Genomic DNA, 17,636 nt, shown 5'->3' on the forward strand with positions numbered 1-17,636 from the left:
TCTTAGCACACACCATAACGTGTATTCCTGTTTTCAGCCTCATTTCTGCTGTCTGCCCCCTCTGACAGCTCAACTGACTCCAAGACAAGGGGTTTGTTATCTCTTTTCTCACTAGTTGTCTATATTTTCTCCTGTATGTTTTTCCATCTCTTTAAAGATTTTACCAGCTAAGGCAGCCCTTGTGATGGCCAGTCACAGACAAATAGCAGAACTCATGGGCTGAGATAAAGCTATTTACTAAGATAAAGGAATGGAAGTTATGGCTGCATGTATATATGTGTATATATGTGCATATATGATGTGTATATGATATGTATATATGTGTATATATGCGTATATATGTGTATATGTATAACACAAGCGCTGCACACACAGCACTCCCCACACACCAACGCCCCTCGAACCCTCTGAGGAGCTGAAGAAACTGAGGCGAACTCCCGCCCCCAGGAAGGAACAATCCCATTGGCTACCTTCTCTCACGTGATAGCGGACGTCCTCCAGGCCGGCTTTCTCTTCTCGTTTCCTCATTGGTTTGCCCTCATCACGTGGTGTAGGGGGATGTCGGAGCCGCCGCGCTCTCATTGGCTCCCGTTGTGGTTCCGGGGCGGGGCGCGGTACGCGGATGTGGAGGGTGGCGTGGAGGCTGCGGCGCGGCCTGGCGTGGGGGGCGGACGCGGCAATGGCCGACGGCTCCTCGTTGGCGCGGCGGCCCAAGGATGTTCCGCGGCACGTGTGGGCCCGAGAGCGGCGGCGCAGCGCGGGCACGGGCCTGTCGGGGCCCAACACGGTGTACGTGCAGGTGGTGGCGGCTGGCAGCCGAGACGCGGGCGCCTCCGTCTATGTCTTCTCCGAGTTCAACCGGTGAGTGCGGGGACCGGGGACGGGCCGGGGCTGCCGGCCCGCTCTGATCGCTGTGTCCTTCAGGTACCTCTTCAACTGCGGTGAGGGCACGCAGAGGGCCATGCAGGAGCACAAGTGAGTAGCGAGGGGATCCGCGGGGGGCGGCCCGGGCTGCGCCGGCCCCACTTACCACCCCGCTCTGTTCATAGGCTGAAGATCTCGCACCTGGACAGCATCTTCCTCAGCAGGGTCACTTGGGCCAACGTCGGCGGGCTGCCGGGTGAGTGGTGACCGCAGGAGCACGGCTCGGCTCTGCCCGGGGACTGTTGGAGCCGGTGGGGCATCGGAGTTATTTACAGAACCACACAGATCACAGAATGACCCGAGTTGGAAGGGACCTCAAGGATCATGTAGTTCCAACCCCCCTGCCTGGCAGGTTGGAACTTTAGCTGTGGTGTGGCACCACCTCAGAGCTCAGCGCATGACAGGGAGGGCACTGCTTGTCTGTGCAGTTCGCTTTGTGGACCTGAAGGCTTCAGGAGATGCTGGTGCTGCCAGCACAGAGAGCTTTGTGGATCTGAGCTGGATAGATCCTGGTCCACCCCTATTCTCAGCATAGAGTGGTATTAAGACTGAGTGTTTAGCATCTTGTCCACTGAACTTTGCCTGTCTCCAGGTAATGGAGAGGTTAGCAGTCTGTTCAAGTAACTTGTCCCACATGATGATGATCAAGGTTTATGGCTGCTTTCCATATCTGTGCAGATGAGTGACTTGTTGAAAGCACCATAAAGCTGAGACAAAATTGAGATGGGTTCCCTGTGCGACATATAGGGAACCTGCTTTGGCAGGGGGGTTGGACTTGATGATCTCTAGAGGTCCCTTCCAACCCTTACAATTCTGTGATTCTGCCATTTCAGATCTGGTCTTCCATGAGAACCGCTGACAGTGACAGACCTTCCCAGTAAGATCCACCACCTCATTGGTTGTGATAAAGTTGTTTCTCTGCTTTGTTTTAGGTATGATCCTCACGCTAAAGGCTATGGGGCTTCAAAGGTGTGTCTTCCTAGGCCCACCGAAGCTGGTAAGTAGTGGAAGCTTGCAGAAAGGTGGCAGGAAATTGTCAAATATTGGTGCTTACCTTTCAATTGGGAGAGCTGTTATCAAGACCTCTCAGTATAAGACATTGAAGCTGTGGAGTGTGTCCAGAGATGGGCAGTGTGAAGCTCCTGAGGGGTCTGGAGCACAATTCTAATAAAGAGTGGCTGGGGGAATTGAGATTATTTAGTCTGGTAAAAAGGAGGCTCAGGGATTATTTTACAGCTCTCTACAACTCCCTGAAAGGAGATTATGGTGAGATGAAGATTGGCTGCTTCTCTCATGAGGTTAGTGATAGGAGGGAATGGCCTCATGTTGCACCAGGGGAGATTCAGGTTGGGTGTTAGGAAAAATTTCTTCTCTGAAAGAGTGGTCAGGCACTGGCACAGCTGCCGAGGGAGGTGGTGAAGTCACCATTCTTGGAGGTGTTCAAGAAACATTCAGCTGCTGTTCTAAGGGATGTGGGTTAGTGGGGAAATATTGGTGGGAGGTGGACGGTTGGACTGGGTGATCTTCGAGGTCTTTTCCAACCTTGGTGATTCTGTGACTCTAAGGCAGTGGATCATCTGAGTCTGAGATGCTGTTCTGGGACAGCGCCAACCCGAAGACTGTGCTAGAGAGGCTGGATTTCAAAAGCAAATCTCTTTTGTTACATACAAGACAATATCACACTTCCGCTACTTAAAACTGCTTTGTCAGCTCATATTCTGGTACACCATTTATAAAAAAAAAAAAGGGCAGTTCTGACTCTTCTTCTTCCCCACATTTTAATAGGAGCTTGGCATCTGAACACCTGCTTAATGCAATCCTTAACAGTCTGATGCCATATCTAGGCTTATATTTCCATTCTTCACTGTGATGTAATTTCCTTACAGTATTTGCTGGGTAGAAATGGTGATTCAAGGGATGGGAGATGCTGATTCATTCTTTTTTTTTTCCTCTTTTTCTTTCCCCAGCAAAACTACTTGAAAGCTATTCGTCTCTTCCCTGGACCCCTAAAAAGAATGGATTTAGGTATGTGTGTTAGGGATATGCAGCTAATATAAAGTTGTAACTTTTGGTTGTATCCAAAGCTGTATCCAAAGTTGCATTAAGTATTACCGACTTCAGAATAAATAGCTCGAGTTTAGGTCCCTTCAGATCCATCCCAAGAACTGTCTGGAAGAAAAGTGATGTTTCCAGGTCTGGTTGTGACAGGCAGCTGCCAGCCTGCCCAGCTAGTATATGGAACTTGGCTTCAAAGCACTATTAAGGAAGTTTAGTTCTGAAGATTACCAGTGAACTTGCTTACCATGGTGCTATGGATTGTATTTAGAGGACAGCACACTTCTAAGAGCTTTAATTAGTCTTTGATCCTTGCACTAGGGCAGAAAAAGGGAAGGGGGTTGGTCATTTGGTGGGATTTTTTTTGTTCTGAGAGAGGAAAATGTGCTTTCTTGGTAGTAATTCTTGTAGACTATGAGTCTCTTAAGGAATTCTAAATGCCTGCTTTTGTTCTCTTCGCAGCTGTACAGTTGCACACAGAGCCAGAGTACAAGGATGAGACAATGACAGTTCACCAAATACCTCTAGTAGGTGAGTATGTGATGCAGTAGTTAAAGAGGAGGAGCACTTGTTCCTTAATTATGCTTAAGATCATTAAAGGAGCAGCTTGTTTGCAAGCCTGAGTAAGCAGAGGTTTAAGAATATGCATGTTTTTCTCAGCAGTGGGATCTCTCTCAAAGAAATGAAACATGCTCAGTCAGCTTTTGTTTGTTCCATTAGTAGTTGGTTTAGAATGACATGTATGAATTTTGGCTTTATTAGCCAGCTGAGTATTCTTGCTGCTGAAAGTTGCAATACCTCAAGAACAGGCATAGTTTTCATTCATAGTGTCTAGCTGTTCTGAGGGAATCTGGAGGACTTAGATGACAGGTGGCACCTGAAGACCAAGTCAGACTATTAGAAGGGTTCTGTACTTTGGTACAGTTAGAATGCTAATATTACAGAAGAGGAAATGCTGCTCTTGCTTTTCTTGTTTGTCCGCTTTGCTTGAGATATTTTTGCCTGTTTTTCTTGGATTTGGAACAGGAAAACCACCAGCTACTGAAAGTACACCTCCTCAGAGTCCTGGATTATCTGCCCAAGATTCAAGTAGCTCAGAAAGTGACTCAGAGCCTGGATCCCCAAGAGCTGCGCAGCAAAGCTTGGATGAGAGCAAGGAGAAAGGAAACCCAAAGAAAACAGGTAAAAACAATGGAACTTTTGATTTAAGTGAAACCAGACTAAGGACATTCTTTTATCCTCTAAGCTGTTAGCCCAGTGCAACTGAGATCTGTACAGGAGCTCAGCTGAGGGATTACGTGGAGTGCATTGAGGTCTAGTACTTCAGAACCTGAAGCAAAACTAAGAAAGTCTAAACACAGGACATGATTCCTGCATGGAGTTATGTTCAGACATGGGTTTTAGTTCAGTTGTAGTCAAATCTCTGGCTGTTGGTGCTCAGGACACTGATGGGCTGCAGGTTGGCTGGATGATGTTCATTCATTAACATTTTAATAAAATTAATTGTGGCTTAAAGGAAAGTGATATTCGGTGAAGACATTCAGTAATTTTTCGTTCTGTTGCAGGTGATGAACAGCAGCATGCCAGCAGGCATCCCGATCTGGTGATGGCATTCCTTTGTAAAGTAAGCTTGCACACACAGATACCTTGTTCAGTATTTCATCTTGCTGGCTGCTTTTATTTGTAAATAGTGTTTTCAAGCAAAAAATTAGAAGCTTTATAGTACTACTTTCAAAAAGGCAGTGATAGTACAAATAGAAACCAATTATAACTAGTGGGTTTGTTTGGTAACGCTCTTTAATAGGCTGCCAATTAAGAGTATACGTGTTCCATTTTTGCTGTATGCTTACACTATGGAGATCTATCCTGCCTATATCACAGAAGAACAGCCAGATCCTCAAAACCCAAAAGGTCTGGTGAAAACTTTTTGGGAGTAAGTTAGACTGGTTACAGGGGAACTAGTAATACAAAAACCCACAACCTACTGTGCAACCTTCCTTGCCTGGAAGGTGATTTGTTAAAGGTTTGCTGCTCCACACCTGCAGAGTGTGATATGCTGGATTCATGTCTTAACTGGAACAGTGGACAAGACTTTGTTTCACAAAATCTTATATTGAAAGGAAAGCAGGGAAAAAGAAATCCCTTGGCTTCTTAGGAAATAGCTAAGCTGGACACAAATGGATCTTGTTTCCTGGCATTACTTTATGCTCTTTTATTTGGTTGATTAATTCTGTTTTAACTCTTTTCAGATTCACCCGAAGAAAGGAAAATTTTTAGTTATTAAAGCACAGGAGATGGGTCTGCCAGTGTAAGTATGAGAGCCCTGCATGGGGAATGGGGCAAGCCCTGCCATATTGAAGGTGTCAAGCTAAATTTTCAATGGCTTTGTTTTCAGGGGAACACCAGCCATTCTTCCTATAATTACAGCTCTTAAAAATGGGGAGACCGTCACTTTTGAAGGCAAGGAGGTAAGATGAATATGTGCTTTCTGGCTCTGGGTCCAGTAAAGGAGGGGAGATGGCAGTATTTTTCTGTAGAACGCTGTGGTTATGAATGGCCATTGGGACAGTTACAGTTTTGTTATTGTTCATTTTTTTGAAATCTTATTACAAGGGTGGATGATAATTTTCCGCCTCATCTCAGCTAAAGTCTTTGTGTGGGTTTTGGTGTTTCTGAGCTTTGAGTGGTTACTTTTGGTGACTGGGCCTTGTTTTCAGCCCTGAGTTGTTGCTGAAGTTGGCCCTTAAGGAGTGTCTGTTGGAGGATGTTGTGAGGGTGTGATCAAGGAAGTACACTCTGAAATGTGTTCATTTGTGACTATGAATGTCTCTGATTTGCTGGGGCTTGTTGGTCTCACTTTCCCAAGGTGTTCCAGATTTAGGTGTCAACTAGTGGAGCTGATCCCTACATATTTTAAATCTGGGACTTGAATGCTTGTATAGCCATTGTTCCCTCCTTACTTTGCACTTCTTAGACCACAGAGGGGAAGTGAGTCTTAATCTCTCAGACTCTAGTTAGAAGTGTCCCAGGTGATCTTTAAGTGAAGACCATAATCTGGATGGATACAACTGACATATCTTTATGTCATAAGAATTTAGCAAAACTTCTTTTCCTAAGCAAGCTGTTATTAGTGTCTGAATCTGCACTGAGAACCCAGAAGCTGCTAAAATTCTCTTAGTTTTTTTTCCTTCTAAGACCAGAATTGTGACACAGCAAAATGCAGACTTGTTTTTGTTCTGCCCTCTTGCTGCATGAGGACTGCACTGTGCTCTTGCTTAGTGTTGAGTGAAGCTGCCTGAAGCTGCTTCTGCAGCCCCAGCAGCCTGCTGGAAGCTTGCTGGTGTAGATGTGCTGAATGGAGCCTGATGTACAAGCAGCCCTTTGGGCATCATTACACCTTCACTCCACAGTGTGGTCTTTGTATATCTGTCTGCAGCTTTCGCCTGAAGAACTGTGTGCCCCTGGTGATCCTGGCCCAGTGTTCATTGTGTTGGAATGTCCTCATGAGGGCTTTGTGGACGCTGTCTGTGAAAATGAGACCTTCCGAAGGTAGCGGGGATGGGTGACCTGAAGTGTCTGGGGGAAGACATCCATGCTGAGCCTTCTAGAAAAGGCAGGTCTATGTGTAGGACCTGTGGGGTTCTGTGACTGTGACAAATCTGTCTTCCCAGAGCCTTTGGAGGAGGAAATATAGGCGCTGGTGTGTTGCTATGGAGCAGTGCTGAGACTCCTGCTTTTTTGTGCAGTGAGTCTGGGTGTTTAGCCTGTGTGTAATATCTCCATGAGATTTGTGCAGAGGCACACCGAGCTTCTGAAAGGCTTTGCAGATGTTGCTTCTCTTGGAGGAAGATATCAGCACACAACTGTCTTATACACTCACTGTGAGCCTTAGGCCCACTGTGGTGAGGGCTCTGGAGCTCCTGGGTTGTGCTCTTGAGATCTGTGCTCTTCTTGCTCCTGGGGGAATGGCTCCAATAGTGTAAGAATGAAATTGGAGGGAATGCCAAAGTGATTAAGGATCAGTGCTCACGTATCCTTACTGTATTTGAATGTGCTCCAGGTACCAGGAAGGACTCAATGAGGATAAGGTTGCCTTGGTTATTCACATGACTCCAGAGTCAGTGCTGCAGGACAGCCGCTACCAGCAGTGGCTGCAAAGGTGTGTGGTCTTCTGATTGCATGGCTTTACATCATTACTGGACAGCAGCGTGTTCTGATGTTGTAAAGATTTTCCCAGAGTAGGTGTTGGGTGGCTGCAGAGCTCTGTCTTGGTTGAGATTTCTAGCAAGTGGCTCAGTGTGTGCATATGCCAGTGTGGGGCTGAAGCTGTTGTATATTTTGTCATCCACTTATAGATTTGGACCTGGAACTCAGCACTTGGTGCTCAATGAAAACTGCTCTGCGGTGCACAACGTGCGCAGCTATAAGATCCAAAGCCAGCTGAACCTCATCCACCCAGAGATCTTCCCTCTGCTCACCACATACCAGACCAAGGTAGTCAAGGCCCTTCCTGCCTCTATACCTCACACCCTTGAGTAAAGAATGTGTTTCATATTGCAATTCTCCCTGCAGGAAGCAGAGGCTGTGTGTAATGTGCCCATTGTGCGAGGAGAGTGCCTTCTGAAATACCACTTCAGACCCCACCAGGAGTGGCAGAGGTCAGTAGGAATCTTCTGGACATCTAGGTTTTTTAGTGTTGGTCTATGAGCTGTGTTTTGAGGGTTTGTCCGTGTCACTGAAAGCCTGAAGTATAGGACACAGATGAATGAATTGCTGATTAAATAATTTGGATGGTAGTTTGGAGGGTCATTTTCATTCCTCAATTCATCCAATATGCATCTCTCTGTCCTCGGATCTCATGTACTGTGTACCCAACTGGCTGTGATAGGGAGACACTCCTCAGAAGTCAGGTGAAAATCTTACCAGACTTTGTGTTTTCAAATGGTATCAGAGCTGAAAGCCCCCAGTGATTAAACAGAGCGGGCTTCTGTACTGTCATCTGCATAGTGTGCAAGCAGGAGAAGCTGTTGGGTGAGGCTCTTGAGGGCAGAAAGCATTTACTATGACTCAAAATTACTTCTCTTCAAGTAGAATAGGAGACCCTAGATGCTAAGAGGAAATGGTTTCTCTTAAGGGTGTCAAGGCCTGTAGTAGTGCATGTGCAATGGTGCAGAACCAGAGGATACTTCAGCTTCTGATGGGTGCTTGGAGCCCTGTCAGGTGGTTGTTATTCTTGCAAGACTCTCTACTTCCCATTGTGGGCCATGTGGTGCCCCCTGGTGTCCAGCTGCTCTCTGAGCCTGTACAGTGCCCAAGAACATAGTGCTGTTATAGGAGCTTTGGTGTGATGGTTATTTTAGTGGGGATGCTGAGTCCTGCCTGACCTTTCTATCCCACACCATACTCATAAATATATCTTCTCCTGCTACTCGAAATGGAAGGAGCACTTGCCACTTTGCTGGAAGGCTGTTTTGGCACAGTAATTTATCACGTTGCTCTGAAAAATATGGTGTTTTCAGTTCTGTCACCCCCCATCCTGATAATTGGCCCCTTCTTTCAGAGATGCTGTAACTGTCTGTGACCATGATGCATTTGTTGCTGAAGCCCTGGATCTCCCTGACTTCCAGGCTCGCGTGAAGGAGTGCAAAGAGAGCCTGCCTGCTCTATCAGGTAAAGATCAACAACTTGTCTTATCTCAGTGTAATGTCAAGCAGAAGGTCCTGGTGAGCCAGTGCTTTAGAGCTCAAGTCAAGCTATGAACATGCAGGTCTTCCTGCTGCTCAGGAAGTGCCGTGAAGTTCTCTCGGAGCTGTGCACGTTTCAGGATGAGCTCAAACTGAGTTTAGCTTATATCTGTCAAATTATTCAGTCTTCTGCTTCTGTTGTTCTAAAGCTGCCAGGTTTGGGGATTGACCACTTGGGGGCAAACTATAGACAAAGCTCTTGAAGTGCTGGAAGGCTGCAATGAGGTCTCCCCGGATCCTTCCCTTCTCCAAGCTAAACAAGCCCAGTTTCCTCAACCTTTCTCACAGGAGAGCTGTTCCAGCCCTCTGATCATCTTAGTGGCCTCCTCTGGACCTGCTCTAAGAGCTCCATGCCCTTCCTGTATTGGGGGCCCCAGGCCTGGACGCAGTAGTGCAGATGGAGCCTCGCAGGAGCTGAGTAGATGGGGACAATCACCTCCCTCTCCCTGCTGGCCACCCCTTTTTTAATGCAGCCCAGCACACAGTTGGCCTTCAGGGCTGCAAGTTCACACTGCTGCCTCGTGTCCACCAGGACCCCCAAGGCCTTCTCTGCAGGGCTGCTCTCAAGGAGATCTTCCTCCAGTCTGTGTTAACACCCTGCTGGATGCAGCTCTGCATTCTGCTTTGTTTTTGTGATTGCCCCTGTTCTGTTTTCTGTCCTCCAATGGTGAATTCTGGTGCTGTGTGAAAGCTGGGTGCTATGGTGAGCAAAATTGAACATTCCAGGTGCATATTCTTCGGAAACGTTTGGATGTTGAACTGAACAGTGTCAAACTGGACAGTACATGGATAATGCTTACAAACTCGTGTGTGTTTTTGCAGGAAACGTGAATCCTTATCCTGAAATTGTATTCTTGGGAACAGGATCTGCAATTCCAATGAAAATCCGAAATGTTAGTTCTACACTGGTGAATACCAGGTACGTCATGTGTGTTTTGCTTAGGATGAGGCTTGGTGTCTTGAGGGTGTTTCCCGAGGGTTATTTTGATGACTGGTGTGCTGGTGACAGAAGGAGAGTGCCCCTGTGGTGGAGTCTGTAGGACTTCTGTCTCGAGCACCTGTCTCTGTAGGTGGGAGAGCTCAAAAGCTCCTTGTAAAGACAAGCATTTAATGTCTTTATTTTGCCATTTGCCCCAAGGATGTGTTCACCATCAATATGACAGCAGAATGAGCATTGCAGTGTCTAGAACTTCAGCTAGTAGGACAGGACTAGCAGTAGAGGAGGAGCACTGATAGCTCTCTGCCCTCCAACCTGAAAGATCCCCTTCCCTGAACTGACCCTGCTCTGAGCTCATCCAGTGGCTGCCACTTGTCTTTGTCACTTGTCTTGCCAGCTCTACCCGATCCCTGCTCTTGGACTGTGGGGAAGGAACGTTTGGACAGCTCTGTCGCCACTATGGAGAGCAAGTTGACCAAGTGTTGTGTAACATAGTAGCTGTGTTTGTGTCTCACATGCATACGGATCATCATTCGGTAGGTTATGTGTTGGAAGAAGCTGTGTGCAGGCCTCTCTGTTTGGGATCCAGATGTAGCTGCAGCTGATGAATGCAGGCTGCTCTGCTCTTAAGGCTGCAGTTCCCCTCTTGTGCTCCCCAGGCATTACTGAATCTGTTTCTAATTCTTTTTTGCTTCCTGTTAGTTGTCCCGGTAGATTGTCTAGAGATGTCTTTATTTAATATATTTTTAAATCGGTATCCAACCCAGATTCCTTCGGTTCTTTGCAGTAAATCCTCACAGATGATCAGTTGGTCTGTTCTAGATTGGGCCTGTTTGGGGCAGGCTTTTTGCTGGTCTGCTGTCTCATGTCTGGAAACCAGACTGAGAGTGACGTGTTGGCTGGAGGCTTTCTGCCCTCCACTCTTCTGCTGGGAGCAGACACGGCAGCTCTAGAAGGGTGGACAGGCATGGTGTTGTGAGCTGCTGGTCTCCAGCTTGTGGCATGAGTGGTGACAGTGTTCCAGCAGCTCAATATGGTGGTTTGTACTTCTGACTGTAGATTTTCCTGTGCTGGGCTGCTGTAGCACTGCTGGCACTTACGTTCCTGGGTCTATCTGACTTCAGCTTGCTGTCTTTTTGTCCCTTTTGCAGGGCTTGGTGAACATCCTGATGGAGAGGCGGAGAGCTTTTGTAAGTTGTGCTTTTGTTTCACTGTTCCCAAATGTACCTTGGCGGAAGGGAAGGGGAACTTTTCCGATGTGGAGGAAAAGCACCTTTTTCCCCCAGCGTTGTTCTTCCCTGTGATTCAGTGTCTTTCTAGTACTAATTCTCCTCCTGTCTTTTCTTTTGCAGGCTTCTCTTGGTCAAGCTTTTAGCCCTCTGTTTCTGGTAGCACCTGAACAGATCATGCCTTGGCTCCATGAGTACCACAACAACTGTGAATCGATACTCAGGGACATCAAGTGAGTTTTCTTTGTGGTATGTGTTCCTGTTGGGTCCCTATTCAAGGCAAATGACTGTCATTTGTTCTCCCCATCATTTTACTGAAGGCTGCTCTTTGTCAGCTTCCACTGTACAGGACTGTGATGTGTGCCTTGCAGAGGAGATGAGAGGATCTGTTACTTGGTTTTGCTGCCTAAGAGGGGCTTGCTTGCAGATTATGAAAAGGGAGTTGGGCTAAGTGTGAAATGACTCCTGAAAGGCAGGGTGTATGACAGTGGGGAGGGAATGACTAGATGAGCTAGTGGGGCACTAGATAGCAAAAACAAAGGGGAAAACGCACAGTGCACAAAATCATCTCATTTATCAGGCAGTGAGCAGAGAAGACACTCGTGTGAAAGTCTGCTTAAAGGTGAGATCACGTTTTGATTTGTTCCTGTCCTTAGTTCTTTCTTTTCCCTTCCCTTGCAGATTGATTACTTGCCAGTCCCTTGTGAAAGGCTGTGAGAACATCAAATCCAAAGCCAAACGGCTTATCGCTTCTCTATTAGAGAACTACGACTTGGCTGAGGTAAGCTGACAGTATCTTGTGCTACAGTAAAGGGTAAGAGGGAATCTGAGGTCTAACGCTTATGTTGTTGTTTAGTTTCAGACTTGTGAAGTCCAGCATTGTAAAAATGCTTTTGCATGTTCAGTGATCCACAAATCTGGATGGAAAGTAGTATATTCTGGTGACACAATGCCCTGCATGGCCTTAGTACAAATGGGTAGGTGACAAAAACCTCCTCTTTGAAGGACCTCTTTGAGTGTGGCCTTGAACTGTCAGTAACTGAAGTGGTCACTCCCAGACACTCTGTGCTATTACTGCAAACCAGTGAGGGGCTCTGGGTGGAAATGAGAGTTTGCTTGCTTATTTAGGCAACTGAACTAGTGTGTGTTCAGCTGAAGATGAAATATGTGATTATTTACTCAGGGAAAAATGCTACTCTGCTGATCCATGAAGCAACACTGGAAGATGGAATGGAAAAAGAAGCTATAGAGAAAACACACAGGTGGGGTGGGGTGTGTTTTTCTGTTTTATCACTACAAGGAAGGCACAGTTGCTGAGCTGGGTTTAGACCTTGGGTCTGGTGGTGAGTGGCCCAAGGCCTGTAGGTGCTCAGGGATATGATATGATTTAGTGGAGGGTTTTTAGAGTTAGGGTAGGGTACTGGTTAGGCTGCGGTTGGACTTGATGATCTTCAGGGTCTTTTCCAACCTGGGTAGTTCTATGATTCTGTGTTTCGATAGATGGTTCTGGTGTGCGTGGAGCTCTTCAGCACTAACATGAAAGTGTTGCTTACTGCACCAGCTCTGTAACTCTCTTTTGAGCATCCCTGGAGAGAAATAGAGGAAGCTTTTAAATAGACAGTAGCAGCTCTACAAATGGATTAGCCCAAAGGAAAGGCCTTCAGCTTGATTGCACTACAGGACTAAGCGTGGACAGTAGAAGGCTCATCCACACTGTCAGCTGTCTGTGTGATTCACACTGAGCTCTGCAGCCAGTGGTACTGCCTGCTGCCCCCAGTAAAAAGGGTAGGGAATTGAGAGCAATTTAAAGTGAGTGAACTGAGCTTGCTGGCATCCCTGGGTTGAGCTTTTGTCCCCAGGTCATGAGGCACTGAAAAGCTTCAAGTTAATTAGCACCTTTCCTGCACTGTGAGTCATGGAAGCTAGAGACTTGCCAGCTGTGCAAATAGTGCCTGGGCTTGCTAGTGAAGGCAACTTGTGCCCAGCAGGTGGTGTATGGTGCCTAGTGTTTGCTGTTGGTATGATGTGATGTTAGCTGCAAGATGCAGCCTGCTGTGCCCTGCTGGAGAAGCAGGTTATTGTGTATGATGTGCCGTGTTCCTGCTCCTTTTGCAGCACAACCTCTCAGGCAATTGAGATTGGGATGAAGATGAATGCTGAGTTCATCATGCTCAATCACTTCAGCCAAAGATATGCCAAGATCCCACTGTTCAACGAAGACTTCAGTGAGAAGGTTGGAATCGCATTTGATCATATGAGGGTAAGTTTGGAATATTGATCCAGACTGCGAGAAAGGTTTCAGTGCTACCTGGGGATGGCTGCTTAGGAATGAAATGCTCCATTTCTAATACTATATCAACATGCTGTGTCCTCCTGAGAGCAGTTTCCTGTGAAACAGTTCCTTTAAACTCTGTCAGCATGTATCACCAACATGGGGGAGAATGGGTGACGTAGTGCCCAAGTCTCTTTAGGACAGGTGTCTGGATGGCTCTTGAGAACAGATATCTATTCTTCTGGATGTTTGTCTCACGTCACCTCTGTTTGTGCTACTGACTGCTAAGAAGGTCACTTCCATTCCCTTCCCCTTCTTATTCTTAGCTGATGCACTGCCTTAATGGCTTTCTGCAAAAGATGTCTGGGATCCTAAACCGTTTAGTGCTGCTGTTCTGCATGTAGGAGTAGCGCACTGGCTGATCAAAGCCTGTATGTACAGCATGCACGTGCTTTCCTGTGAGAGAATGTAGGGTTGTAAATGCTCACCTGCCTGGCAGCTGCAAATCATGGTGAGGGCTTCTCTGTGCTGGGTACCACCAAGAGGAAGGTGCTGAGCTGCTAAAGGCTGGGAGCGAGGGATGGCAGTTCTCAAGCAAGTGCTCTTGTGCCCAATGTATTGTAGGTACGGCTTGGTGACTTTTCAACCATCCCAAAGCTGATCCCACCCCTGAAGGCTCTGTTTGCGGATGACATAGTAGAAATGGAAGAGCGGAAGGAGAAACGGGAGCAGCGCCTTCTGAAGGAGGCTGCAGTTGTCTTGGACCAACTGAATGGTGGTGAGAACAAGGAGACGCCATCCCAGAAACGGAAACAAGATAAGAAGCATCAGGATGTATCGAACAAGAAACTTAAAAAGCTTAAAACAGTAAACTGAGGGAAAAGAGAGAGTGAACGCTCTTGCTCTATAAGAGGTGCCCTGTGTTGCACAGGCCTCTGGGGCTGGCAGTGCTGGGGCAGCCTGCAGGTACCATGGGAAGAGGGGCTGGCCTTGGCGGCTGGATGAGCTTGGTTGTCAGTGGATCTGTGTGGGCTGCAGCTCCCAAGCATGCTGTAAGCAATGCCAGTCCTGTGGTGACAGTATTTACCCATACAGTTCCTGTCTCTGGATGTCGCCAACCTGAGCGTCGTTTTTCTTTTAGCTGAGAGCTGTTTTAACTTTTGGTTTTACACTAGAAGCTATTGGTAATGCAGCAGCAGTTACAGTCCTGGGAGGTGCTAGAGGTGAAGTCTGGTGAGCCCTTATGGGGCTGTGGACTCTCAGGAACAAGGGGGGTTTGTGGAGGAGCTCTCTGGTTACACAAGGAATGCCCCCAGGTGTCAGGACCTGGGCTGTAGGAGGAAATTTCAAATAAAATGGGACCCAATTAAATGCTTTTAGAGATGTAGTTTAACTAAAGGATCTGAATGCTGCTGCATTCCCATTTTATTTTGGTTTCCTTGGTTGATTCCTCCCCCACCCCCATCAGAACAGTTTTCCAAAACCTTCATTTACAATAAACCACTCAACATCATGCACAGCTGTTTTGATTAGATTGTTAATGAGGGGGGGGTCAACAGCTACCTGAACTGCTGGTGAGAATGACCTTATGATTGTGTTACAGCACATTGATCTGCCTCACACCTGTTACACATGTGCTTGGTGCCAGCAAAACTGCACCTGCTTCTGCTGCCCTGCACTGAGGAGCTTTATTCCTGTTGGATTGAGATGGCAGATCCCTGCAGGCATTGAGGGCCAGGCTGGATGTGGCTCTGGGCAGCCTGGTCTGCTGGTTGGTGACCCTGCACATAGCAGGGGGTTGGAACTGGGTGATGGTTGTGGTTCTTTTCAACCCAGGCCATTCTATGTTTCCTGGCTCAATGGAGGCCTTGACCTCGGGGGCTGAAATGGACACCATCGGGCGGGGCGATCAGTGTGCACTGCCCGGCCCTGCTCGCACCCCGCCGCCGCCACTCGTCCCCCGGGCAACCGCGGCTCCTCCCCGCAAACAGCGGCCGCATGGAGGGCACGGAGCTGCCTGCGGAGGAGGCCCCGGATCCCCGCGTCCAGCGGCTGCTGCGCTGCGCGGCTCGAGCCCTGCGGCTGCCGGCGGGACGCGGGGCGGGCGGCGGAGACGCGGCGTTGGAGCTGCGGGCGTTCGCGGCCGGGGCGGCGGGGCGGGCGCTGGCGGCGTGGCGCGGCCCCGCGGGACACTTGGCCCTCGGTCCGCTGCCGCCGCCCGCCGCCGCAGCCCGCCCCAAGGCGATCTTCTTCCTGCGGCCTCCCGGGCCCGGAGAGCCGCTGTGCGGGGATCTGCCCGCCGACGCCCTGCAGCACTTCGCCGCCCTGGTGGAGGAGGTAAGGCAGGACTGCGGGGCCGCTGTGTGGTTGGGCTGCAGGGATCTCAACCGGCTGCACAACGCGGCCCCAGGGATGGGGCTCAGCTTCCCACACCCCTCCTCTGCAGGAGGAAGAGGAGGAGAAGTTGCTGCTTGATTGAAATAAACTACTTTACTGTAAATGATAAAGGATGGGGAGGTGATACAATATAAAAGGAATCAGGAGTAATAAATCAAGCAAACACGCTCCTAACTTTTGCTGCAGGCTCAGCAGGGCAGAGTGAATGATAATCCGATATGGAATGTGTATGGAACACCCTGACTGTATCCACCCTCTATTCTGTATCATTAAGTTGTGGCAGAATTGTACAGCACACATATATACACACACAAGTAATAAACACTAGTCAGCACTGTATACATAGGCACATATATACATAAAACTACTGACTCTTCTTTCCCAGCTTCAGGTCCCCCTGAGATACACAACGAATGTCCCCGTTTTCTCATGTTACCCACCAGCTGAACCCAGATCCCTGAGCAAGAGCAGCCTTCTCCCTCCTGCTGTTCCAGTATTGTTACCTTCAGGGCACTCTGTCATCAGTTCCAAAAGTCCTGGATGATGGGGGTTTCCCATTTGAGCCTGCTGTGTAATCAGAGCAATCCAAGTGGCATCAGAGGTGTGGAGTGTGGAGGGGAGCATCAAACATCCAATTAGTCCAGGTGCCAAAAGGAGCTGTGCTGCAGTATCAGCCTCTGGAAGCAGCCCATACCACTCATACACTGCCAGTATCTCCTTTTCAGCTGAGTGTAGCACTTTTCAGGTCCTCTGTATCCTTAACTCCAAAACCCAAGGGATAAGTCTTAGGTCTCCCTTGGTGTCCCTGCCAAAGGTTCTAGGTGAGTCCCTGCTCCCCAGCTGCTACAGAGCCAGCTCTTCCATTGCACCCTGCCTGGGCTGGTCCCACTGCTCTCTCCTGTTTCATTTGTTGGAAAGCTTTCTGTTCTTCATAGCCCCTTATAAAGCCGTTTTTCCTTGTCACTCAATGGAGAAGGCTCACGGTGAGGCTGTAACCTGGGATTTGTGTCAGGATTTTGTTTGTAGATGACAGCAGGTACCATGCATGATCCATGTTGTAACATGTACATGTCTGAGTGCCAGGGGCTGGGCATCCTGCAGTGGCTGATGCTGCTGTTCCCCAGGCCAGCAGTGTGTCAGCAGTGGCTGCAGAGTCACCAGCACCCAGACACAGTGCTGACATTTATTTCTGTTCAGTTTTGTGCCCACTTGCAGTTGTTTTTATACCTTTTCTTATTGCAGACCACCCTGCTTTCACTGGCTGCACTCAGCAACCTCCCTGAGCCAGCAGCAGAGTGGCATTGGTCACCAGGGACAACCTGGGTTTGTTAGTCTGCTGCCACAGCCTGAAGCCAGCTAAGCCAAGGCAGCCCAGTGGGCCTCTGCTGCCAGGCTGGTACCAACCTTAGGCTTTGCAGGAATGGCAGGAGTCAGATTTACTGCACTGCAACTTGGAAAAGAAAAAGCAGCCTGTGCTGAAGAGCTGCGGTGCTGTTGGGAAGGAGACATGGTGGCCTTTACCAATGTAAGGATCCCAAGAGGTTCCAGGATAGCTTTCCTCTGAACTAAGGCTGTTCAGCCCAGCCCTGATACCTTGAAAGTCACCTGGAAGCTGTGTCTGTGCCCTGCTGGTGAATCACCAGCAAAGCAGGTCTGTGGAGAGGTCCTTTTCCTCGTGCCCTGCCCTTGTTTCACACAGGCACGGAGCTGCTTGGGCCAGTATTGAATTCAGGTCTTGGCTGAGCACAGAGCTCAGAGCCCGGTGGCCTGTCAGTTTCCTGCAGCACTTTTTTTTCTCTGTTGCTTTCTCACAATTCCTCCTGTAGGTGATTGTGCCCATCCTGACAAACAAGAAGAACCATCAGGGCTGGCCACAGGTGGTATCACAGGACATCATACGCCATGTCCACAGCTTGAAAAGTGCCATCTTCATGGTGGTTGGCCAAGTGAAAGGCAAGACCTTGCTGCCTCTTCCAGCAGGCTCAGAAGGAATAGAGAACATTGATCTGGAACATGAGAAATTGTGAGTATCACTGCTTGCTGTGCTCTGGTTATGTTCTGATGTGTATGCTGTGTTC

General features: G+C 48.3%; 2 protein-coding genes across 3 annotated transcripts in view; both read left to right on the top strand.

Moving 5' to 3' along the window:
* The first annotated feature begins 593 nt into the window (after window positions 1-593).
* ELAC2 (elaC ribonuclease Z 2) lies at window positions 594-14,678 on the top strand. 2 transcript variants are annotated; one of them, XM_015880093.2, is made up of 24 exons: window positions 599-861; window positions 925-975; window positions 1,050-1,120; window positions 1,857-1,921; window positions 2,892-2,949; window positions 3,442-3,510; window positions 4,006-4,161; window positions 4,545-4,603; window positions 5,229-5,287; window positions 5,375-5,447; window positions 6,416-6,528; window positions 7,040-7,138; window positions 7,335-7,473; window positions 7,552-7,637; window positions 8,540-8,649; window positions 9,546-9,642; window positions 10,058-10,196; window positions 10,812-10,850; window positions 11,013-11,122; window positions 11,571-11,670; window positions 11,746-11,866; window positions 12,073-12,151; window positions 13,005-13,149; window positions 13,786-14,678. In XM_015880093.2, the coding sequence occupies exons 1-24, from the start codon at window positions 623-625 to the stop codon at window positions 14,035-14,037; spliced, it is 2,529 nt and encodes an 842-aa protein (XP_015735579.1). In that variant the 5' UTR covers window positions 599-622; the 3' UTR covers window positions 14,038-14,678. The 2 variants fall into 2 exon arrangements, 1 of the variants encoding a protein (XP_015735579.1); XR_001558874.2 differs by lacking the exon at window positions 12,073-12,151 and having other exon boundaries at window positions 594-861.
* Window positions 14,679-15,144: 466 nt separating this feature from the next.
* DNAH9 (dynein axonemal heavy chain 9) overlaps window positions 15,145-17,636 on the top strand; it is a 158,611-nt gene continuing 156,119 nt past the window's right edge. The window contains exons 1-2 of the mRNA XM_015880078.2: window positions 15,145-15,498; window positions 17,385-17,581. Of these exons, the coding sequence (XP_015735564.2) occupies window positions 15,160-15,498; window positions 17,385-17,581 (536 nt within the window). The 5' untranslated portion in view covers window positions 15,145-15,159. The remainder of the gene's footprint in view (window positions 15,499-17,384; window positions 17,582-17,636) is intronic.

Source organism: Coturnix japonica, chromosome 18, assembly GCF_001577835.2.
Source record: "Coturnix japonica isolate 7356 chromosome 18, Coturnix japonica 2.1, whole genome shotgun sequence".
In the NCBI taxonomy this organism is placed as follows: Eukaryota; Metazoa; Chordata; class Aves; order Galliformes; family Phasianidae; genus Coturnix; species Coturnix japonica.